The 19,466-nt window shown below is 32.9% G+C and overlaps 1 protein-coding gene across 1 annotated transcript in view; it reads right to left on the bottom strand.

The window, feature by feature from the left end:
- The window catches only part of LRP1B (LDL receptor related protein 1B), a 939,689-nt gene that overhangs the window by 181,729 nt on the left and 738,494 nt on the right, over positions 1-19,466 (bottom strand). The window contains exons 28-32 of the mRNA XM_087710921.1: positions 17,383-17,514; positions 13,243-13,470; positions 11,184-11,358; positions 9,829-9,923; positions 5,477-5,626 (exon numbers count right to left, since the gene is read on the bottom strand). Coding sequence (XP_087567047.1) covers positions 5,477-5,626; positions 9,829-9,923; positions 11,184-11,358; positions 13,243-13,470; positions 17,383-17,514 — 780 coding nt within the window. The remainder of the gene's footprint in view (positions 1-5,476; positions 5,627-9,828; positions 9,924-11,183; positions 11,359-13,242; positions 13,471-17,382; positions 17,515-19,466) is intronic.

Below are 19,466 nucleotides of genomic sequence, written 5' to 3'. Positions count from 1 at the left end.
GCTCAGATTTACCAACTCCTAATCCAGAATGTTAGCCATTGGGCCAAATAGGTTCTTGAATAAGATTATAATCATAAATTCTAAATATGGAAAACTAATTCATAAAGACTACCAGTATTCAAACTCAATAAATATTTGTCTCTCTTAAGTTTCAGCCTCTGGTTTTCAAAACCATTCTGCTCTGTCCAAATAATTCCTTATTCCATTCAAGACCCTGGTTCTATTTTAGAAGAAAAAGTCAATCCCTATGAAGTTCTATTATAGCACAGCCATTCAAAATAGTATATCTGATTCTTCTTACACTCATAATACGAACATATAAATGAGGATATAGTACTGTTAGGTCTCTTTCATACACACATTTCTGCTTTTATAACCCTCAAATTTCTACTGAGTACAGATATGGTACTTGCTGAGCTAACAGTAAAACTGACTGCTTCAATAATGTGTACAATTTTCAAATTTACTGAATGAAAACTGTTTTAAATACAAGTTAGAATGTGGTTATATTGACAACTATACCAGTATTATTCAAATTTTGGAGTAGACAAATTCTAGGATTCTGTAAAATTTTGGTGAACAATATTGAAATATGTTATTTAGGCTTATTAAAGAATCAAAAATATTCTGAGTAGCAGATAAAAAATTGTATACTATTATACAATTCTATGCAGAAACTACTGATAAAGTTAGGACATAGTATCTCAATTTCATTTTATGGTTAAAAGGTTTATGGTTACTCAAATGTTAAAAGAATCTTCTGCTTTGTTAATTTAAGCTAGTAGAGGGATGTCAAACTCCCAGTCCGCAGGCCGGATACGTCACTGTCTGGCCTTGCCCATGCCCGAACTCTGAATTTGGCTTATCAGAACCAATTTTACAAGATAATAGGCAATTAAAATTATCCAATAAAATTCTAATAACTTAGCTACACAATGAAAGAGTGATTAAAATATGTTACTAAAATAAACAGTTAAAAAAAAATTGTCACACTAACTTTTTTGCGGTAAAAAAGCCTAAAAAAGTATTTATAGTTTATGAAATATATTTTCCTGTGACTTCCTGCTAATTATTCTTTTAATTACCTATAATGTTTATATGGCATCTGCTTGACCATAAATAAATACATACACATTGATTAAAAAGAGCATAAAGCATTTTGTTTAAAAGAGTGAAACCTATGCTAAATATGTCACTTTATGGATGGAAGTAGGGGGCTACTCTCTGATAGCTGGTTACTCCAAGTCTTCATGGGAAGGCATATGGAACAAAAGATAAAGGTAAAGGCTTTCTGTGTCCAATTGTGCCTAACTCTAAGAGGCAGTGCTCAACTCTATTTCTTAGCTGAGGGAGCTAGCATTGTCTGAAGGAATTTTCCATGATCATGTGGTGAGCATGACTATATACGAAGGTCCCCGAACATTGTTATCTGCCTTCTGAAATGGTACCTGTTTATCTACTTGCATTTGCATGCTTTTGAACTTCTAGGTGGGCAGGAACTGGCAAGTCTTAAACTCAGGCTGTCAGCTTTCCAACTGACATGTTCAACGTCTTTAGCTGTTGAGTCAATGAGCCCCATATGTGGAACAACGTATGTCCAAAATAGAAGGTACAGAGTGATTTGTTCTGGAACAGTGACCCAAGCCATTAAATGCTTTATAGGGTGATATTTTGTTTTCCCTTTTATTTTTATTTGTTTTTGCATTTATGTTAGTGTTGAAGTAATGGCTGACTGCCTGAAGTAACCCTACAGTTTTCTTGGTAAGTTTTTCAGAAGTGCTTTGCCATTTCCTTCTTCCTATGGCTGAATCAGAGATATTGACCCAAAGTCACCCAGACAGTTTCATGCCAAAAGTGGGATTAGAACTCCCAGTTTTTAGCCTGATCCCTTTAACTACTATTTCAAACTAGCTCATATATAGAATAATACCAGCATCTTAAATTGGGTCTGGAAACTGACAATTGCCAAATAATTCATAAAGCTGGTGGAATAAGACCAAGTGGCAGTTAATGCTTTCGTAAGAGTTTTGCTTTGTAATTAAAATTTCCACCTATAACATACCATATAACATCACAAATGTAAAATAACACAATGTTTTACAATAATATGTCTTTCGAAATATAATTGTTGCTGTCCAGAGGAGGAACAGACAACAATGCCAGTTTAAAAAAAAAATGCAAGAGAGAATAGCAATCCATGTGTATCACATAACATTATTTCAATAGCAACTCTGAGATCATAAAAGGCAAGGCATTAGCAAATTGATTTTCAACCAGAAATCTCAATATTGTTCCAGTGATGTTTTTTAATATAAATTTATTGGATTTATTGTCTATTACAGCTTATCTTGGTCAATATTTTGAAGGAAATACCGGTAATCACAAATTCAGAGGAGCATTAAAGGACAGGCTACACTGCTACTAATACCTTACTATGCATAGACATCAGGGCAAAAAATGGCAAGATGAATCACCAATAACATAATCTCCCATGATATGCAATGGTATACCAATGCTACATGCAGGACTGCTATTTCCATTCTACCACAATTTTTGGAAGATTTGAGAATTATAATTGATACAATTATTCCCAGGTTTGTGAGGGTATTTAATTACAATCCTTAATAGTTGATCAAGTTGGTATGAGATAAAATAATATAATATAATATAGTTGTTTGGATTTATGTCCGCAGTAAAAGCCATACATAAGTATGTGATTACATACAATGAAGATTACTACATCTCATTATACTGTACTTAAATGAACTATGGCTTATATTGGCATAAGCATATTATATACTATTAGATGAATATTGTATCAGACCAAAACTCCTTTTGTTCTCACATCCAGCCAATCAGATGACACAAGGACATCAAAGACAGTATCACTGTTGCTTCCTGGTTTTTAGCATTATGGAGCCTCTGAACCCAAAGGCTGTATATAAAGAGCTTCTAAATCCATATATTTGTATAAAAATAATATCTATTTGTTCTGTATTATTTAAACATATTTTTCTTAGTATTTTTTTAAATCACATATTTTTACCCATAAAGGAATTGTTCTAGGTCCATCATGAGTTTCTTTTTCTATATATTTTGCAGTTCTTCAGCATTATTTTTGGTAAGCAATGATTGTATTCCAGTATGCTCATATCAAATATTTGTTATAAATATATCAGAATACTGACAGCTTTGTTTTTTAAACTTATCCTAATGATCACCAGCACCTAAAGTAACTTCACAGTGTAGAACACTTTAATTCAAACTACCCACTATGACCACCAGATACTTTCAATGACATCATTACCAAGTTAATTCAGCATGCATATAGTTAGAATTTTCCCTGCAATTTGCATCAACTACACTTACACTGAACTATTTCTAATGTTAATATATATTTCTTTGCTTGAGATAAATTGTTTTTGATTTTATTATTATTTATTTATTAGATTTTTGCCTTTGTTATATTTATAAGTAACTTGAGGCTATGAATATACTTCACTTTTATTTAACAGCTTCCCCCACCCCTCAAATAATTCGGTGTTACAGCAAACCTAATCAGCTTCTCTGTAAACTTTACTTACATTCACATAAACCTTAAGAACTAATAGATGTTCTGAAACTCCTGCAAATCAGCTTTCTTAACTATCTCCAAATCTATTTTTCCATATTAAATATAATGATATATATTGCATCTTGTACTTGTAAATCAGAAAGTCTTGAATGTTGTACCTTTCCTCGCAGGTAAACCATTTCAATACCCTAATGAATTTGGACAAGATGTTATGTATTGTTTCATGCTCTGAAATATCAATTTTAAGATTTTTAAAATTATATCATTATACTATAATAATTTCTTTTGATCCATTTCCTAGCAATCTTTATCACTGAATCTGCTTTTCTCAAAACTACTGTATATTGGGCAGTTTTCAGTGAATTATTCACTATAAATTTAAGATATCTCTCCTGTTTAGCTAGGGTCAATTCCAGTTCATGGAATTAGTGTCATGTGTAAAATTGTATGTGGTTAATATGTTTGAATAAAAAGAATGCCGACAGTATCTAGTGTCTGATTTGGTTTATATCATTCAAAATAATTTGTATCAGCTGTAAAACCTGGCCAGTTAGTTGATATATAATTATAAGTTTATTAGAATCACTACATAAACTGGAACAACTAATTTCTTGTTTCCCCAGGATTAGATCTATTTAAGTAACCATGTTCTCTGCTTTCTATTTTTAGCCAGTTACTTGACCATAAAAAATGATTTTATTTCACATTAATCCAATTAACATGAAAGCAGGGTACAATAACAAGCAAAATTGGTTGAGGTAGTTCCTTGATTTACAATCATTCATTTAGCAACTGTTTGAAGTTACAATGGTACTGAAAAAAAGCTATCTTAAAACTGGTCTTTGTGTCCATAATTATCACAACATTGCAAAGGTCATGTGGATCAAAATTTGAGCACTTGACAGCCAGCATGTTTTAGGATGGTTGCAGCAATCCGGGGTCATGGGATTATCATTTGTGAAGATCCTACCTTCCCAGCCAGCTTCTGAGAAACAAATTCAATGGGGGAAGATGAATCAATTAATGATCATGTGATTCACTTAACAAGAGCAGTGATTCACTTAACAACCATGGCAAAAAGGTAAAGAAATTTGGTATGACTCACTTAACTGCCTTGCTTAATAACATAAATTCTGGTCCCAGTTGTGATCATAAGTCAAGGACTACTGCATTAAAGGTATTCATTTAAGATATTCTTTTTAAATTGCTTCTAATGCAAAAAGTAAATGCATATAGTTAGATATAAGGTAACCTACTATTTAATCATTGCTAAAGGATTTCCTAGTCTTTTTCCATCTTCAGCAAGAATATCTTCTATCCTTCCAGTACCATCTATCAACCATAATTACTACAGAGATACTACTTTGAAATCATTTAAAGAATTATGCTATGCTATTACATTCTTCTTTTTTAATTATGCTTTTTTTAACTTGTTCCTTTTGGTTTTTCATATCAATTTTACATAAAATAACAAGTGATTATACTATTAATATTTAACTATGAATAATAGATGATCCATAACTCTAGATCTGTTAATTATCTAAAAATGAATATCAACCCTTTTATTTGCAAAAAAAAAATTTAAAGTTATAGAGCAATAAAGACAGCAATAGATACTGTAGAAGTACTGTATATGTACATGCATATGTATTGATACACATATTTCCATTGTGCAATAGAAAAAGTACATCCCTAACTGAATCATGTAATCTCCAAATCATGCAATCTTCAAACTTTCTTTGTCCTACCTGACTGAGTAGAAATTCTGGCTTCAAAATTCATATTAAGAAAATATAGTAATACATACTTTAATGGAAAAGTGTGATACATTTTTGATAATTAATGTGCATCAGGAGGGTTAATTATTGGATGTGAACCATGTTAACTTATATGTTCACTTACCCATTATGGTTAAGGCTGTAGCTTTCGTTAGCTCTTCTTTCATTGAATCTATTACTTCAAAATTGTCACCATCCAAGTTGCATCTGTTTATAGTTCCATTGCCTGAACTGATCCAATAAAGTTTATTCTCTAAATAATCAATGCACAGACCTGAAACACATTTTCAGATACAGGAATCATATTTGCAGAAAAGTCAATGTATGAACTCTTATTTTTTACATTTTCATATTTACTTATACAACAGCAAAATGTATTTATGGATTCTAAATTATTTTTAAAAATTGTACCCCAGTTTTTATATTTGTTTTATTTTCAGCACAATATCTTGTAGTAAAAAGTAGGTTAGCAGCTCTGAAAGAAAACTTTGGAAATTGCTCATTCAACATCAAAAGGGAGAAAACAGGTTTATTGTTTTTTTTATCTTGTTTACCTTCTATTCAATCAGTTGTTACCTTTACTACAAATTGCCTAGCTATTGCATGAAAATAAGTAACAACATTTCTGCCCCCATTACCAGTAAATATATATAACGGCTCTTAGGTTAAAACATCCATATCTTTTTCAAGCCTTGTAGGCCTCTTCAAAAATTGCCATGTAAAAGCTCCCATTTGTTTCTATCACCATTTTTAAATGATTACACAGTCCTATCAGCCACTGATAGCTCAACTCTCCATTGATGTTCTATATAGTAATTAGGGAAATTATGAAAATAAAAATCAGAATTACATCTTTTATTTTATTTTTAATTAATAATTAAAGAAACTTGTATAGTTCTTGTTATATATTCTGAAGCTATACACTTGCCTTAAAAAGGTTCAAAGTTAATGTAGAATTATAATAAATAAAAGAAAATTCTAAGATGACATCTTGTGTTATGATAATTGAATTCTGTTTTGCAGCAAACTTATATGACAGTGTAATAATAATTGTTGGCACTATAGTTTAGTAGTTTATTGGAGTACTGCAGGAATGGGGATTAGAAATTTACTGAGCAGGGCATAATTCTACATTACATAAAACTATAATTTGTCAGCACTGATCTAATACTGTGATGAGATCAGCAAAACTTCACAGTATCATCTATTGCTTTTTTATCTTAATTTTACAACGGTTTTATGCAAGCACAGATTTTGATACTAGGTGGGTCCAGTAGGATTACCTATCTTCTTGCAAGTTTCTAATCAGTAAAGAACATTGGACATATATTTTATAACCACAATTTAAAAACCACATAGATAATATTTATTTATTTACTCCACTGTCTACTTTAATAAACCAATGTGCACAAATGAAACTATCTAAGCAACACAAAAAACTTTAGAAAGGATTGACAACTGTGAATGGAAATGTAACGTTTTTATGAGGGGATTGAATTCTAAATGCATTGCTTACTAATTAATCCAATCCCATATTTTGTTTGATGTTCTTAATACCTCTGGTAACGAAGAATACAGCCAAATGAGCAATGTTTAACAATAGATAAGCTTAAAATACTGTTCTTGTCTCTTTTTTCCTTTTTTTATTTTAAAGAAGCAAAATTTGTTGAGCCAAACTGTTTGAAGATTACCATTTTTCATTGAAAAGCAGTACATATTAATAAATGCCAATCAGTTACTTTGACAAGATTGTAATGTAATTATATTTCAGGTAAATGGATTTTAAAAGGCAATAGGCAAAATGCAAACAAACTGTACATTAGTTGCTAAATATTTTCTTTATCAATACAAAGAACAATACAGTAAATTATGGTAAAACTATTCAGGGGAGACTTCAGATTACTGAAATGAATACTATTTTGCAGTACTCATTTTTTGAATAAGCAAATTATTTTTAAAAGTCACCCAAGTGACTTTTGATCAGCCAACTCAAGATATTTTAACAAATGTTCTCATAATTTACAGCAAAGCTTTATGGCTGATTGAATGAATTATGCTAAGGCTTAATTTGACTTATTTCATAATGTGTTTTAACCCAATTACTGTTGGTTACAAACCATAATTATTCATTACTGAAATCTGTGAACTCAGTCAACTATTGTTTAGTCAACAAATTATGACTTAACATATATGCAAAATGTCATAAGGGCACATTATGAAACCATGTACATAATGGAAATGGTTTGTGTGTAGCAGAAGTGAGTAGTTCCCAAACTATATTGTCTGCCTCTTCTGCAATTGTAGCTCCTCAACCGTGAAACTACAACTAATATCTGTAACCACTGTAGCCAATTTTGATGAGATTTTTTTTTCTTTTCCTTTATCCTAGCCAAAAAAAAAAAGAGGTGAGAACTGGAAGTCATATAAGCATTTGGCCTTATTTTTGGGGAGGTCTTATTACTTTTGAGGTGCAGGAGGCGGTGAGCGTGATCCCATCATGGCTGCTGCTGTGTTGCAATATTTTGGGGGAGGGCTTATTTTTTGGGAGGGCTTATTTTAGCGCAGGAGCTCAAAAGCCTGATTGGGTTTATTATCCGGGAAGATCTTATTTTGGGGAAAACAGGGTACTAAAGATATTGCTACAGAATAAGATGGTCATCCCCAATCTTTTGGAATGTTAAGAGGATGAACTGTGGTCTATGATCCTTAAAACATTATTCATGCCTGGGGCCTATAGACCTGTCACAAATCTACCTTTAATTTGGAATAAGGCTTTTGAGATCAATTATAGAAGTGTTTCTGCCTCAACACATAATGCTGTTTTTTTACAGAATTGGTCTACAAATTATACTGCTTGCTATTCATAATTCAATATTCCATAATTTTATGTAGCCAAATGATTTTGCAAACTAACAACTAAAATGAAATTAGAAATGAAGATAAGCTAAATTTCTAAAAAAAAAAAAATAGAAAAAAAGACTTAATCATTAGTAGCCAGACATTATGAACAGAAAGAAAAGAAATAAGAAATGGAAGGGAGAAATGTAAAGAGAAGACTGAAATAATAAATCTAAATTATATAATATATGTCCTAAACATATTTGTTATTTTTTAGAATCTGTTGAAACAACAGCAAGAGTACTGTGTTAGTGTATGAAATGTACAGGGGTTTGTCAACTTTCCTTTCCAGTCCATCAATGAGGGACACTTAATTGTATGGCATATGCAAGTAATAAAAAGGCAGAGTTTTTTGCCTGATTAGTTGGTTTTATATATATGAACCCATCTTATATTTTGGCAACATTTTACAAGTTGAAACTGTGGTTTGAAGAATATGGTTTATCAATGTTATCTCCATAACATACTGATTTATTTCCAGTTTGTTTATGTTCTTGACAGAAGCTTTATACTAATCTACATAGATGCCAGGCAAAACCAGCTTAAAATGTTTCTTCCTTGAAGTTAACTATTTTCCTGTTTTCTTTTTTCTTGAAAAACACCATTCTTTTAAGTAATAGCCTTCTTGCCATGGTTAATTCTTCCATATGCAAAATTCACAAATTTGAGGATTGTGTTCTCCAAATCCAAACTGTAAGGTAACCCGAAACTACTACCAAATTACTTATATTAATAAAGAGAAAAAAATGTAGAAAAATATACACCTGCATGAAACTCCATAACTATTTTCCCAAACCCACCTCACAAAGACATCTATCACACAAATTGCACCTCTTACAAACATATCAAGAAAAAGCCTCATAACCTCAAACATACAGAAACACACACACACAGAGAAACCATCATCTATTAAAAAGACAAAATTGAAGATAAAACACAGGCCATAATAATACCCACATAAGCAGCACAGGTTCAAAAAGAAATAAAAATTTCCAAGTCAATAAAGCCAAAGAGCAAACAATACTGATAGTATATTGTCTCAGTTTTGGATGAAAAACAAACCAGTCTTAACGTATCATAATTAAATGATCTGTTTGCTTTGGTAGTATACTGACAAATATGGTATACCAATATGTATATAATTTTATATGTGTTTGGTATATTATTTTCAATACATCAACCTTTTTTAATGTATCTATTTTATTATTTTCTTTTTAAAATTCTTCTGCTCTATGATAATCATAAACTAAGCCAAGCCAAACCAAACCAAAAACACCCTTGCCTTGACACTTCCTCTACAAATGTCTGCATAATTTGTACATTCCTAAAGAAACACAAACTTGAATTGACTGGTTCACAAGTTTTATTAAGCTATGGCTTGTTTGCTAAAATGAACAAATCAGATTTTGATGTAGCACAATGAATGAATTGAGTCATGAAAATTCCAGCATTATAGTACTTGCTATTGTAGCCGAAGTATTTGCTATTGTCATGTCTGTTTACTTTGTGCACATGTAGATATAATTTCTTGAGTTGAGCAAAACAACTTGACATGAAAGAGGTTATAGCTGTATTTACCAACTGGGTCTTTTTGATTCTGTAGTAGTATTTTACTGTTGCTGCCATCCATATTTGCCATGTTAATTGTGTTCCCATCAATCCAATAAAGCTTCCTTAATGAAAATAAATATAAATTACTGTTGCATTAAACATATTAACACAGTAATCATATATTATTATAGAAAGGAAGACACTCCATTCTGAAACAATAGCCACTTTTTGTAAGTTGTGGTAAGCGATACAAACTTATTTTTCCCTTTATCATTATCAAAATAAATTTATGACTCTAGCACCAGACAGGAAGTTATGTGGATGGGTGATATATGGGGAAAATATGGAGCTTTAGAGCTGGTGAACTTTTATCTACTTCCCCAAACTATTAGGCAAACATAATATGATATAGCTTTAAATTGATTCTCATCTACCATCCTGAAACCATTCCTCAATCAGAGATTGTGTAGAATTCTTATTGAATCTGATTTCTAAAACTAGTCAGAAAAAGAATCATGAGTTGGCATGAATTGGGAATAATCACCATATCTGCACTACATCCTTTATAAAACTAAATAACGAAATAATAAGATCCATTCATGTACAAAATAATGCATTAAAATTATCAATATGAAGCTTTAACTTAAAAATGTATTTAACAACTTCAGGTTTCCTAATTGGAAATTGGAATATATTATTTCAATTACATTTTTAAAAATTATAATACATAAATCTTGTTACTTTTAAATGTTATGCTGTATCAAAAATAATGCACTTTCTTATCCCAAAGACAGTAAGTGTAGGTCACATTATACAATGTTTTAATCTGTGTTTTTCTTTAAAGGGGTACAAACAGTATCACTACATCTTCCAGACTGTGATTAATATTAGAATATCAAAAATATTTTAAATCATCTAATAAAATATATTTGTAATATTGATCATGAAAAAAATTACAACTTGTCCCATACATACAGAGGCAAAGTTCCTAAAAATAAAATAACTATCCATACAAACATTAGATACACAGAGGTCTAATTTATTATTTATTTTCTCTCCTGACACACATATATATCTTTTTTTTGAAAATGGAGTCTCCATACTAGTACTCCATGGATATTTCGCCTTATAGGAAAATAGAATTTACTAAATTCTCCTTTGATGTATTTATATTTCTTCTATTTATATAGCTGCCCAATTGCCAAGTGGGTGGTTAACAAAGGATTATAAAATAAGTATAATCTTTATTGTCATTATACTTAAATACAATGAAATTGGTTATACAAATAGTATTAAACTTGACAAGCAAACACAAATTTATATCTCAAAAAATGCACATTGTTTACTATCTCAAAGCTGTACTAATAGGAATAAAACTTTACCCTTTAGCTGGATAAACTGCAAGAGATTGTGGTTTATCAATTCCATGTATAATTGAAGTTTTTAAGGAGCCATCTAAATGGGCTACATTAATTTGTGTTTCATCAAATTCTGAACTAATCCAGTATAAATTACGTGATAACCAATCCACAGCCAGTCCACGAATGCTTTGAATATCTATAAAATATAAAACAAAAAAAAACTATTTACCCAAATTGTCCTACTAGTTAGTTTTACTGAAAATATTTTATACGCTGTGTGAACCTCAAGTAACTTGAGATCTGCCATACTTAAATTTTATTTAATTCAAATTACCTTTTATACTAAAATATATAGGACTGAACAAATATATACATTAAAACATGAAGAGCAAAATGAAGATTGTGTATATTGGGTTGTCCAAAGCATGCAAATAGCACCAAGATTTAGTGTGACCACTTTAAGGCCTTTCTTAGATTCCATCTGTATGGATATGCCTGCACTGACCACATAGTTTCAGGCCTCCTGGTGGAGAAATGCATACATGCAGATATAATCTGGAAAAGTCCTTGAAACAGACATATATATTTAATAGATAATGCACTCTCCCTAACTCTAACAACTGTAGTAATATATCTGTAATAACTGTAATCTATGGATCATGACTTTTAAAAGAAATATATGACTAGATTTCCTACTTCATGGAACAAGTGCAAACTTTAATTTTAATGGATTTAAATTACACAACTACTTGTTTATTCGGTGCTTTATTCATCTTCATTCAAAACATGGGTGGGAGGAGGAGGAAATATTAAATTAAAATCTGCAATTTAAAGTTAAATAAGAAAAATAATTTAAGAATGAGAAAAGTTCATTTCAAATGAAGAGGTCATAACACCAGTCTAAAAGAGGACATTTAACAAAGCTTGTCAGAAGAGATTCATGTTTGATGAAAAGAGATAATACTTCAATTGTACTTAGCAGAACTAAAGAGATGGAGATAGCTGTCATCTTAAATAGCACTAGTAGTCTTTTTTAAAAAAACAAATCAATGATTAATAATCTTGATGACTATATTCTACATGCAGACAACATCATTTTGTACATCAGATTCTGGAGAACAAAGATAAAAATGTTATACTGAATACTAGTACACTTTTGTAATCCTCCTGCAAGATTGTGTGGTACAAATGCTAAATGCTAAACCAGATCAGGTTTTATGGCTCAAAGTCTTAGTAGATAAAGGGCCATTGGGGTGTGTTTAATCAGCAGTTTCTCTTCCCTTTGTAGGTATCAGAAGTCCCTGATAGACCAGACAAGAAACAGGGCCAGATGAGCTAATTCTACTTTATGTAAATCTGAAAGTACAAACCCCCACACCATCTCTTTTTACAGCCTAATAAACTATATAGAATCCTTTCTGAGGTTGTTTTTTTTTTCTGCCTGCAATGTACTGGGGTACTCTCCTTGTGATAATTCATTATGCAGCCTCCGCCCCCATCTCCCAAAGTCATTGCCACATACTATTACATCAGATGGATAGATTTGGATACAACCATATATAGTTACTATTTTCTTTCGGGTACTTCATGATGGCATTATAAAACAAGATGATCAAATTTGAAATGAATTGCTTAAAAATTAAAGCCTTTTGAAAGGCACCTTAGATTTAGAAAATGAAGTCATCAAATTTAAACAAAGTATGATTGTCGAAAAACTGTATGTAACGAACACCTTTATTTCTTGGCCATCAAAGCATAACTTGGGATTTTTGAGAGAGAAACAAATAGAAAAATAAAAACAAATGAAATCTATTTATTACAGTCAATGACTGTAGGTACAGGTGGGGGGGGGGGATGACAAAAATGCTACTTTCAAGCCAAATAATTTTAATCCAGGATGTAGAAAGTTTAAATATGTAATACATAACTACGATAATCTTTTTGTGTAATTAACAATGGCCAGCTTAATTCAATAGCATGTGGCCGGTTGATATATTAATATGTTAATTAGGGAGGAAAGCTAATTTATGCTTTGTTTCTTAAATATACACAATAGTGCTTTATAAAGTACACACTTTACCTCTTGATATGACAGTTTCTAATCCAGTCCCATTAATAAAGGCCCGTTTTATAGTTTGTGTTTTCACATCAGTCCAGTATAAACGCTCTTCCACTGCATCAAAATCTACAACTGTTACATCATCAATATCAGGAACTGTAAATGCTGTTATATAATTGAAGTATGGATTCTCTATGGCAACACCTCTTATTTCTGAATGCCTTGCATAAAGAAGGAACTTTTTCATTTCTATAAAAAAGAAAGATGTGATTTTCTTAGATACAGAGCAATGAAAGGCAATTTTGTGTATAACAATATATATATATATATATATATATATATATATATATATATATATATATATATATATATATATATATATATATATATATATATATATATATATATATATATATATATATATATATATATATATATATATATATATATATATATATATATATACATACATACATACATACATACATATATATATATATATATATATACACATATATACATATATACATACATACACATACATACACATATACATACATACATACATACATACATACATACATACATACATACATATATATATATACAGATAGTCCTCAACTTACGGCCATTCACTTAGTGACCATTTGAAATTGTAATGGCACTGAAAAAAGTGGTCGTTTTTCATACTTACAACCTTTGCAGCATCCCCAGAGTCACATGATCAAAATTCAGACACTTGACAATTGGTTTATATTTTATAAGGGGTTGCAGTGTCCTGGAGATTGTGATCACCTTTTGTGACCTTCTAACAACCAAAGTCAATGAAAGCAAGAGTCACTTAAAAACCATGTGACTAACTTAACAACTGCAGTGATTCACTTAACAACTATGGCAAGAAAAGACGTAAAATGGGGTAAAACTCACTTAACATCAGAAAATTTGGGTTCAGTTGTGATCATAAGTCAAGGACTACCTGTATTAAAAATACAATATACAAATGCATAACATTTCGTATTATTATGTGTGAACAAAACTTTCTGTAAAATAGAGCAAAAATATTAGATATTCTACTATGAATAAAATTCACATATTTTTTGGTATTAAATAAATAAATTTAAAATCTAATACCGACTGAAACAAAATGTGGTTCAGAGATGTGAAAGCTGATCTTGATTGATACAACTGAGGTTTTTTATCTCTACAATTAATTCTGCATTCCACTATGCCCCAAAAGTTTTTTTTAGAGAAATTAACAAATCAAAAGAGAGTTATTCAACAATGTAGTGAAATGCTGAGTTTTGTAGTAGGTCCCAAGTGTCATTTCCTAAACTGCCCTCTGGTTCTTCAGTCCCTAATTTCACCTTGTTTATAGGGGTAGTAGTAGCTTATAGTTTTTGTTGCTATTGTCTATCTTCATTGGAGCTCTTTACCTGGCTCTCACCCTATGATCTCCTTGTGTATATGTGATGGAGAGAATTTTCTTCCTTCTTCAAAAAAGAAGCCAATCTTCTCACCTTTATATTGAAAGGATGTAAAAAAAAAACCTAGAACATTTCCTACTCTAATACATACATACATACATACCAGGGGTGGGTTTCTCGCCCTGTTCCAACCGGTTCGGTTGGAACGAGGCCGGTGGCATCCTCGCGCATGTGTGCGGCGTCCTCGCGCATGCGTGCGGTGCACGCATGCGTACTAGCGTCTGTGCGATGCTCCAGCTGCTCCTGGAGGATCGCACAGTCGCTGTATGCATCCTGCGCATGCGTGGAAGCGCAGAATTCATCAAAACCGGGTAAGGAGCGGGCACGGGCGCGCGCGGGCGCAGGGGGGGCCTTCGCCATTCCCGGAAGTTACTTACTTCCGGGTTCGGCGACCAACCGGTTCGCAGGGACCGCCGCGAACCGGTTGAAACCCACCCCTGATACATACATACATACATACATACATACATACATACATACCAGTGGTGGGTTCCGGTTCCCATTCTTGGCATCCTCCACATGAACGTATGCTGCACATACGTGCACACAGCAATGTGCACACATGCGCACCATGCATATTCATCTTACCATCCAACAACGCCTCTGTGAGCCTCCTCAACGCTCCAGCTGCTTGGCGGAGCGTCGCACAGGTGCTGTATGTGCCGTGTGCGGAAGCGCCGAAGAGTTTAAAGACAGGTAAGGAGTTCGAGTGGGCAGGTGGGCCCTCCAGACCACCATACCGGAACAGTACCCAGTGCTCCGGGCAGGCTCCGGTACTCCCATACTGGGGCGTACCGCCTGAAACCGACCACTGATACATACATTTCTCATATGAAAGTAATATCTGAAATAATCCTATTACTTCTGTTAGCTGCTCCTTGTACTGGATGCAATGGAATCTTCCAAATATAGTTCCACAGCCCTACAAAATCCATGGCCTTGCTCTAAAAGGATGGAGAAAAGCTGCCTTGAGGAGTCAATTTGATGTGGTGCTTTTTTGAAAAGAAAGTTTTTGGTTTTCCTTTTTTTTAATTAGGCCTTTATTCTTTATACCAATGACATCAAACCCAAATAAAAATGGAGGCCACTAAATTGGATTCCTGCAGGCTGCATGTTGACTTAGAAAATCACATGTGTTTATACATTTCTTAATCAACAAATTAAAATCAAATAGGAACCAGATATAATTAATAAGTAAAGAGTCATTATGTTTTCTTCTGAGCTACCACCAAATTATCATGAAAACTATCTCCTCATCTCCTACAATCACTTATCACTTCACTGCAATATTCCCTCTAATTCCTGGTCTCATGTGTGGAAAATCTGCTTTGTACACTTTTTCTCAAACAAAGTATAAGTTTGTGCACGAAGTACAAGAATATGAGTAAATTACAAATGGATGTAATACTTATTTCTTAGCTAAAGTATAGAAACTTAAAAGTAGAATTATATGTCGCATGCATGCTTGAAAAATTGTGCTTTCAGGTTATTTTGGACTCATGACAAAAGCCTCCTGAAATTTTATTGTTAGCATTTTTCAGAAATGACTGAATATGTGATAAGACAATTGACTGCTCCAAGGTCACTCAGCTGACTTAGTTTGTGGGTTTCATGTTTTTTTACAATATTTAGTTATGTATAACTTAATGTACTCTGAATTGTATGGAATTGCTTTACTTTATCAGTACTTATAGTAATAAAATATATGGTGGGGTTTTTTTAAAAAGAGAAACAAGCTAAAGTATAAGAGAGAAACCCAAAGGGGCTTTTTCAAGAGGCAACTGGACTTTCTGGTTTTTCTTTGAAGTTCTTTTGCTTCTCATACAAGAAGCTTCTTCAGCTCTGAAGAATGGATGAGAAATGAAACATCTTCAAAAAAGTGCTTTGGGACAACCATGACCTGGATGACTGAGGATCTCCATAGACATATAAAGAACTATATAGAAAATGGGAAAAAATGTAAGAGTAATTTTTTTGCTGAAAAGAATCAACAACAGTGAAGGTAAGGTTAGTGTTCTGCTACAAAAACAAATATAAAAGCATGTGTATAATGAGCTTCTGTCTCCAAGATGAGTGGAAAAGATTTTATGGAAAGTTGTCCGTTCTGAAGTTGGAAATTTTATATGAAAGATCAATACTGCTTTTATCCAATTGTTTATATCTCAAAGAACACAACATATTTGTTAACATATCATGTTGCCCTAGTATAACTTGATAATGAAGCATTATACAATTTTCTTTTATTTTTCTCCCCAAGCACCAAGTATGTGAGGTTTAATTCACATCTCTGCCTTTATTATAGTTTTACATATTTTAGTACCTTCTGCATTATAAGACTCCCAGAATGATACTGAGTTCAAAAGAAGAAAGTAGAGATTAAACTAATAAGACATTTTTCATTATATAGTTTATTTGCATCATCATTGTCTGATATTTTCCAATTTAGAATTTTCCCTGTTTTGAAAAGATAACATGTGAATCACACTATTTATATTCATAGTGAAAAGGGGGGGAAACCCCAAGATAATAAATCTTCACATGCTAAATACAAAAAAGCAATCCATTCATTAACATGAAGCAAGAGTTTGCCATCAAGATTATCAGTAAATGGCACCTCAGAGGCTCTGTATCCCATCTTTTAAGCAGTTGTTAGGAAAATAAACTGTACAAAACTTACCAAAACATGCCTTTTTATCTTCAGCCAGTTTCATTAGATGAGGGCAGGCACAAGCAGCACTCCTGTTATGATTTATCAGGCACATATGGGAGCAAGGACCTCTGCCACTATTAGCAGCACAAGGATTAGGAGCTAAAATTAAAAATGTAATACTGAGTTTGGTTTATAATACACATTTGCTTATATTCATATATTGTATTGTTTCCTATTCTTCAGGATTTCATACTAATTGACTGATCATAAGAATGTAATTGAAGGGGGGGGGGACAAAGGTATATAACCTGCAGAGAAGTGAGATGTATTAGCATTCAATTATTATTATCCAATGATCATTCCAAAGGAAAAGATGCTGAGTTGGATCTTGCCCATGGAAACATATAAATTATTGCTCTTTAACATAAAGTGACAGATATTTCTTCTTTTTATGCAGGCTGGAAAAGAATTTCTAGGAGTGGAAAACAGGGAACAACATTTGTTTTACCATAAAAGAGGCTCAGAGATATGTATATTTTCAATTTTATTTTTGTTTTTGCTTTAAAGGGGGGGGGAGGTGAGCCCTTGCATGCTCATGGCAGCATGAAGGCTTTCTTCAATTTTCTTCTTCAGATGACTTAAGTACTGTTTTCTTGATGCACTACTGGGTTCTTTGATCTATTGGTACATTCTTAGAAGGGAATAAATTTCATTGGAAGGGTTTGAGTGGAATCTTCTCTGTTGTACTGAGTCCAATACAGATGATCATCTGGCCTTAAAGTCTGGTATTACGAAATCTGATCAACTGGATTTTTGAATTGAATTCCACTGACAATAATACTTATTTTCTGCATTCAGGATTGTGCCCAGAAGTTGGTTGATGGATTTGGTAATGGCAGAGATGTTCTCAGTTGGTATTGACACCACTATATATTTTCTGTTTCTTTACTTATTGAACAAAGTTCTTATAACTGGGCTTCTGATCAGGATTCATGTCCAACTAGATCAATGATGGCTAACCTTTTTGTTGTTGCATGCCAAAAGTGTGTATATGTGCACCCATAATGCAATGTGCATGTGCCCCTCCATGCGCCCCAACCCACATGCATGTGTGTGCCTCCTGCATGTGCCCCACACATACATGCAAATCCCCCACACTTGCCCCACCCGCCATGCATGTATGTGACACCCTTGTGCCTCACTTCCCCTCACATTTGCATGTGATCCCCCACATGCACCCCATGCACTTCATATGCACTCCATCCCCATGTGTGCATGTGTATCACCTTCATGTGCCCCCCCCATGCATTCATGGCAGAGACCCGAAAACCACCTGGCCGGCAGGAGGCGCACATGCATGCATGGTGGAGCTGAGCTGGGGCAACGGCTTGTGTGCCTGTAGAGAGGGCTCTGCGTGCCACCTCTGGCACGCATGCCATAGGTTTGCCATCACGGAACTAGATGTTTCTGAAGGAAACAGGTCAGCAATGCAGTTGAGATTAGCAGTCAGAAGGATAATTCTGACGGGTGAAGTCTCACCAGAAAAGAAGAAATCATGAGATTGCCTACTTGTACTCTGAACAGCTGTTTCTCATGAATAGATTGCAGGAACTGAAGTTTTTGTGGTCAGCTACTAATTGAATGTCTGGGAATTGAGGGGTTATTTAACTTGTTCCGTACTTTACTGCTTACTTATAGTTTAATGGAAGATAACAAAATATATATGTGTGTGTGTGTGTGTGTGTGTGTGTGTAATGTGCTATATGTTTATATTGGGTTATTTGTTGGATTTCTAGTCTAATGATTTTAGGAAAACATATTTTCATAAAAAACGATGAAAACAAATGCAGTTATAACAGAAATATGTCATAAATTTGGTTGCTTGTGAAAAGATTTCTCTAAAAATAAACATTGATTTTTTTGTATTGTTTTCAAAGTATTACAAAGCTTAGATGGAATTAACTAACAACTATTTATTATATTGATATAAATCTAATCTATTTGACACAGAAACTAATTGAATTTTAGTCCAGTAACATACCTGTATTTAACCAGAGACATATACAGGTTATTACTGACAAGTTAAGGTTTGGATTACTGAAAATGAAATA

The sequence above is a fragment of the Thamnophis sirtalis genome, unplaced genomic scaffold (genome assembly GCF_051295495.1).
Source record: "Thamnophis sirtalis isolate CommonGarterSnake01/CBP01778 unplaced genomic scaffold, rThaSir2_p1.2 scaffold_1, whole genome shotgun sequence".
Classification (NCBI taxonomy): domain Eukaryota; kingdom Metazoa; phylum Chordata; class Lepidosauria; order Squamata; family Natricidae; genus Thamnophis; species Thamnophis sirtalis.
The sequence above is the reverse complement of the archived record's forward strand: the minus strand, read 5'-3'. Positions and strand labels throughout refer to the sequence as shown.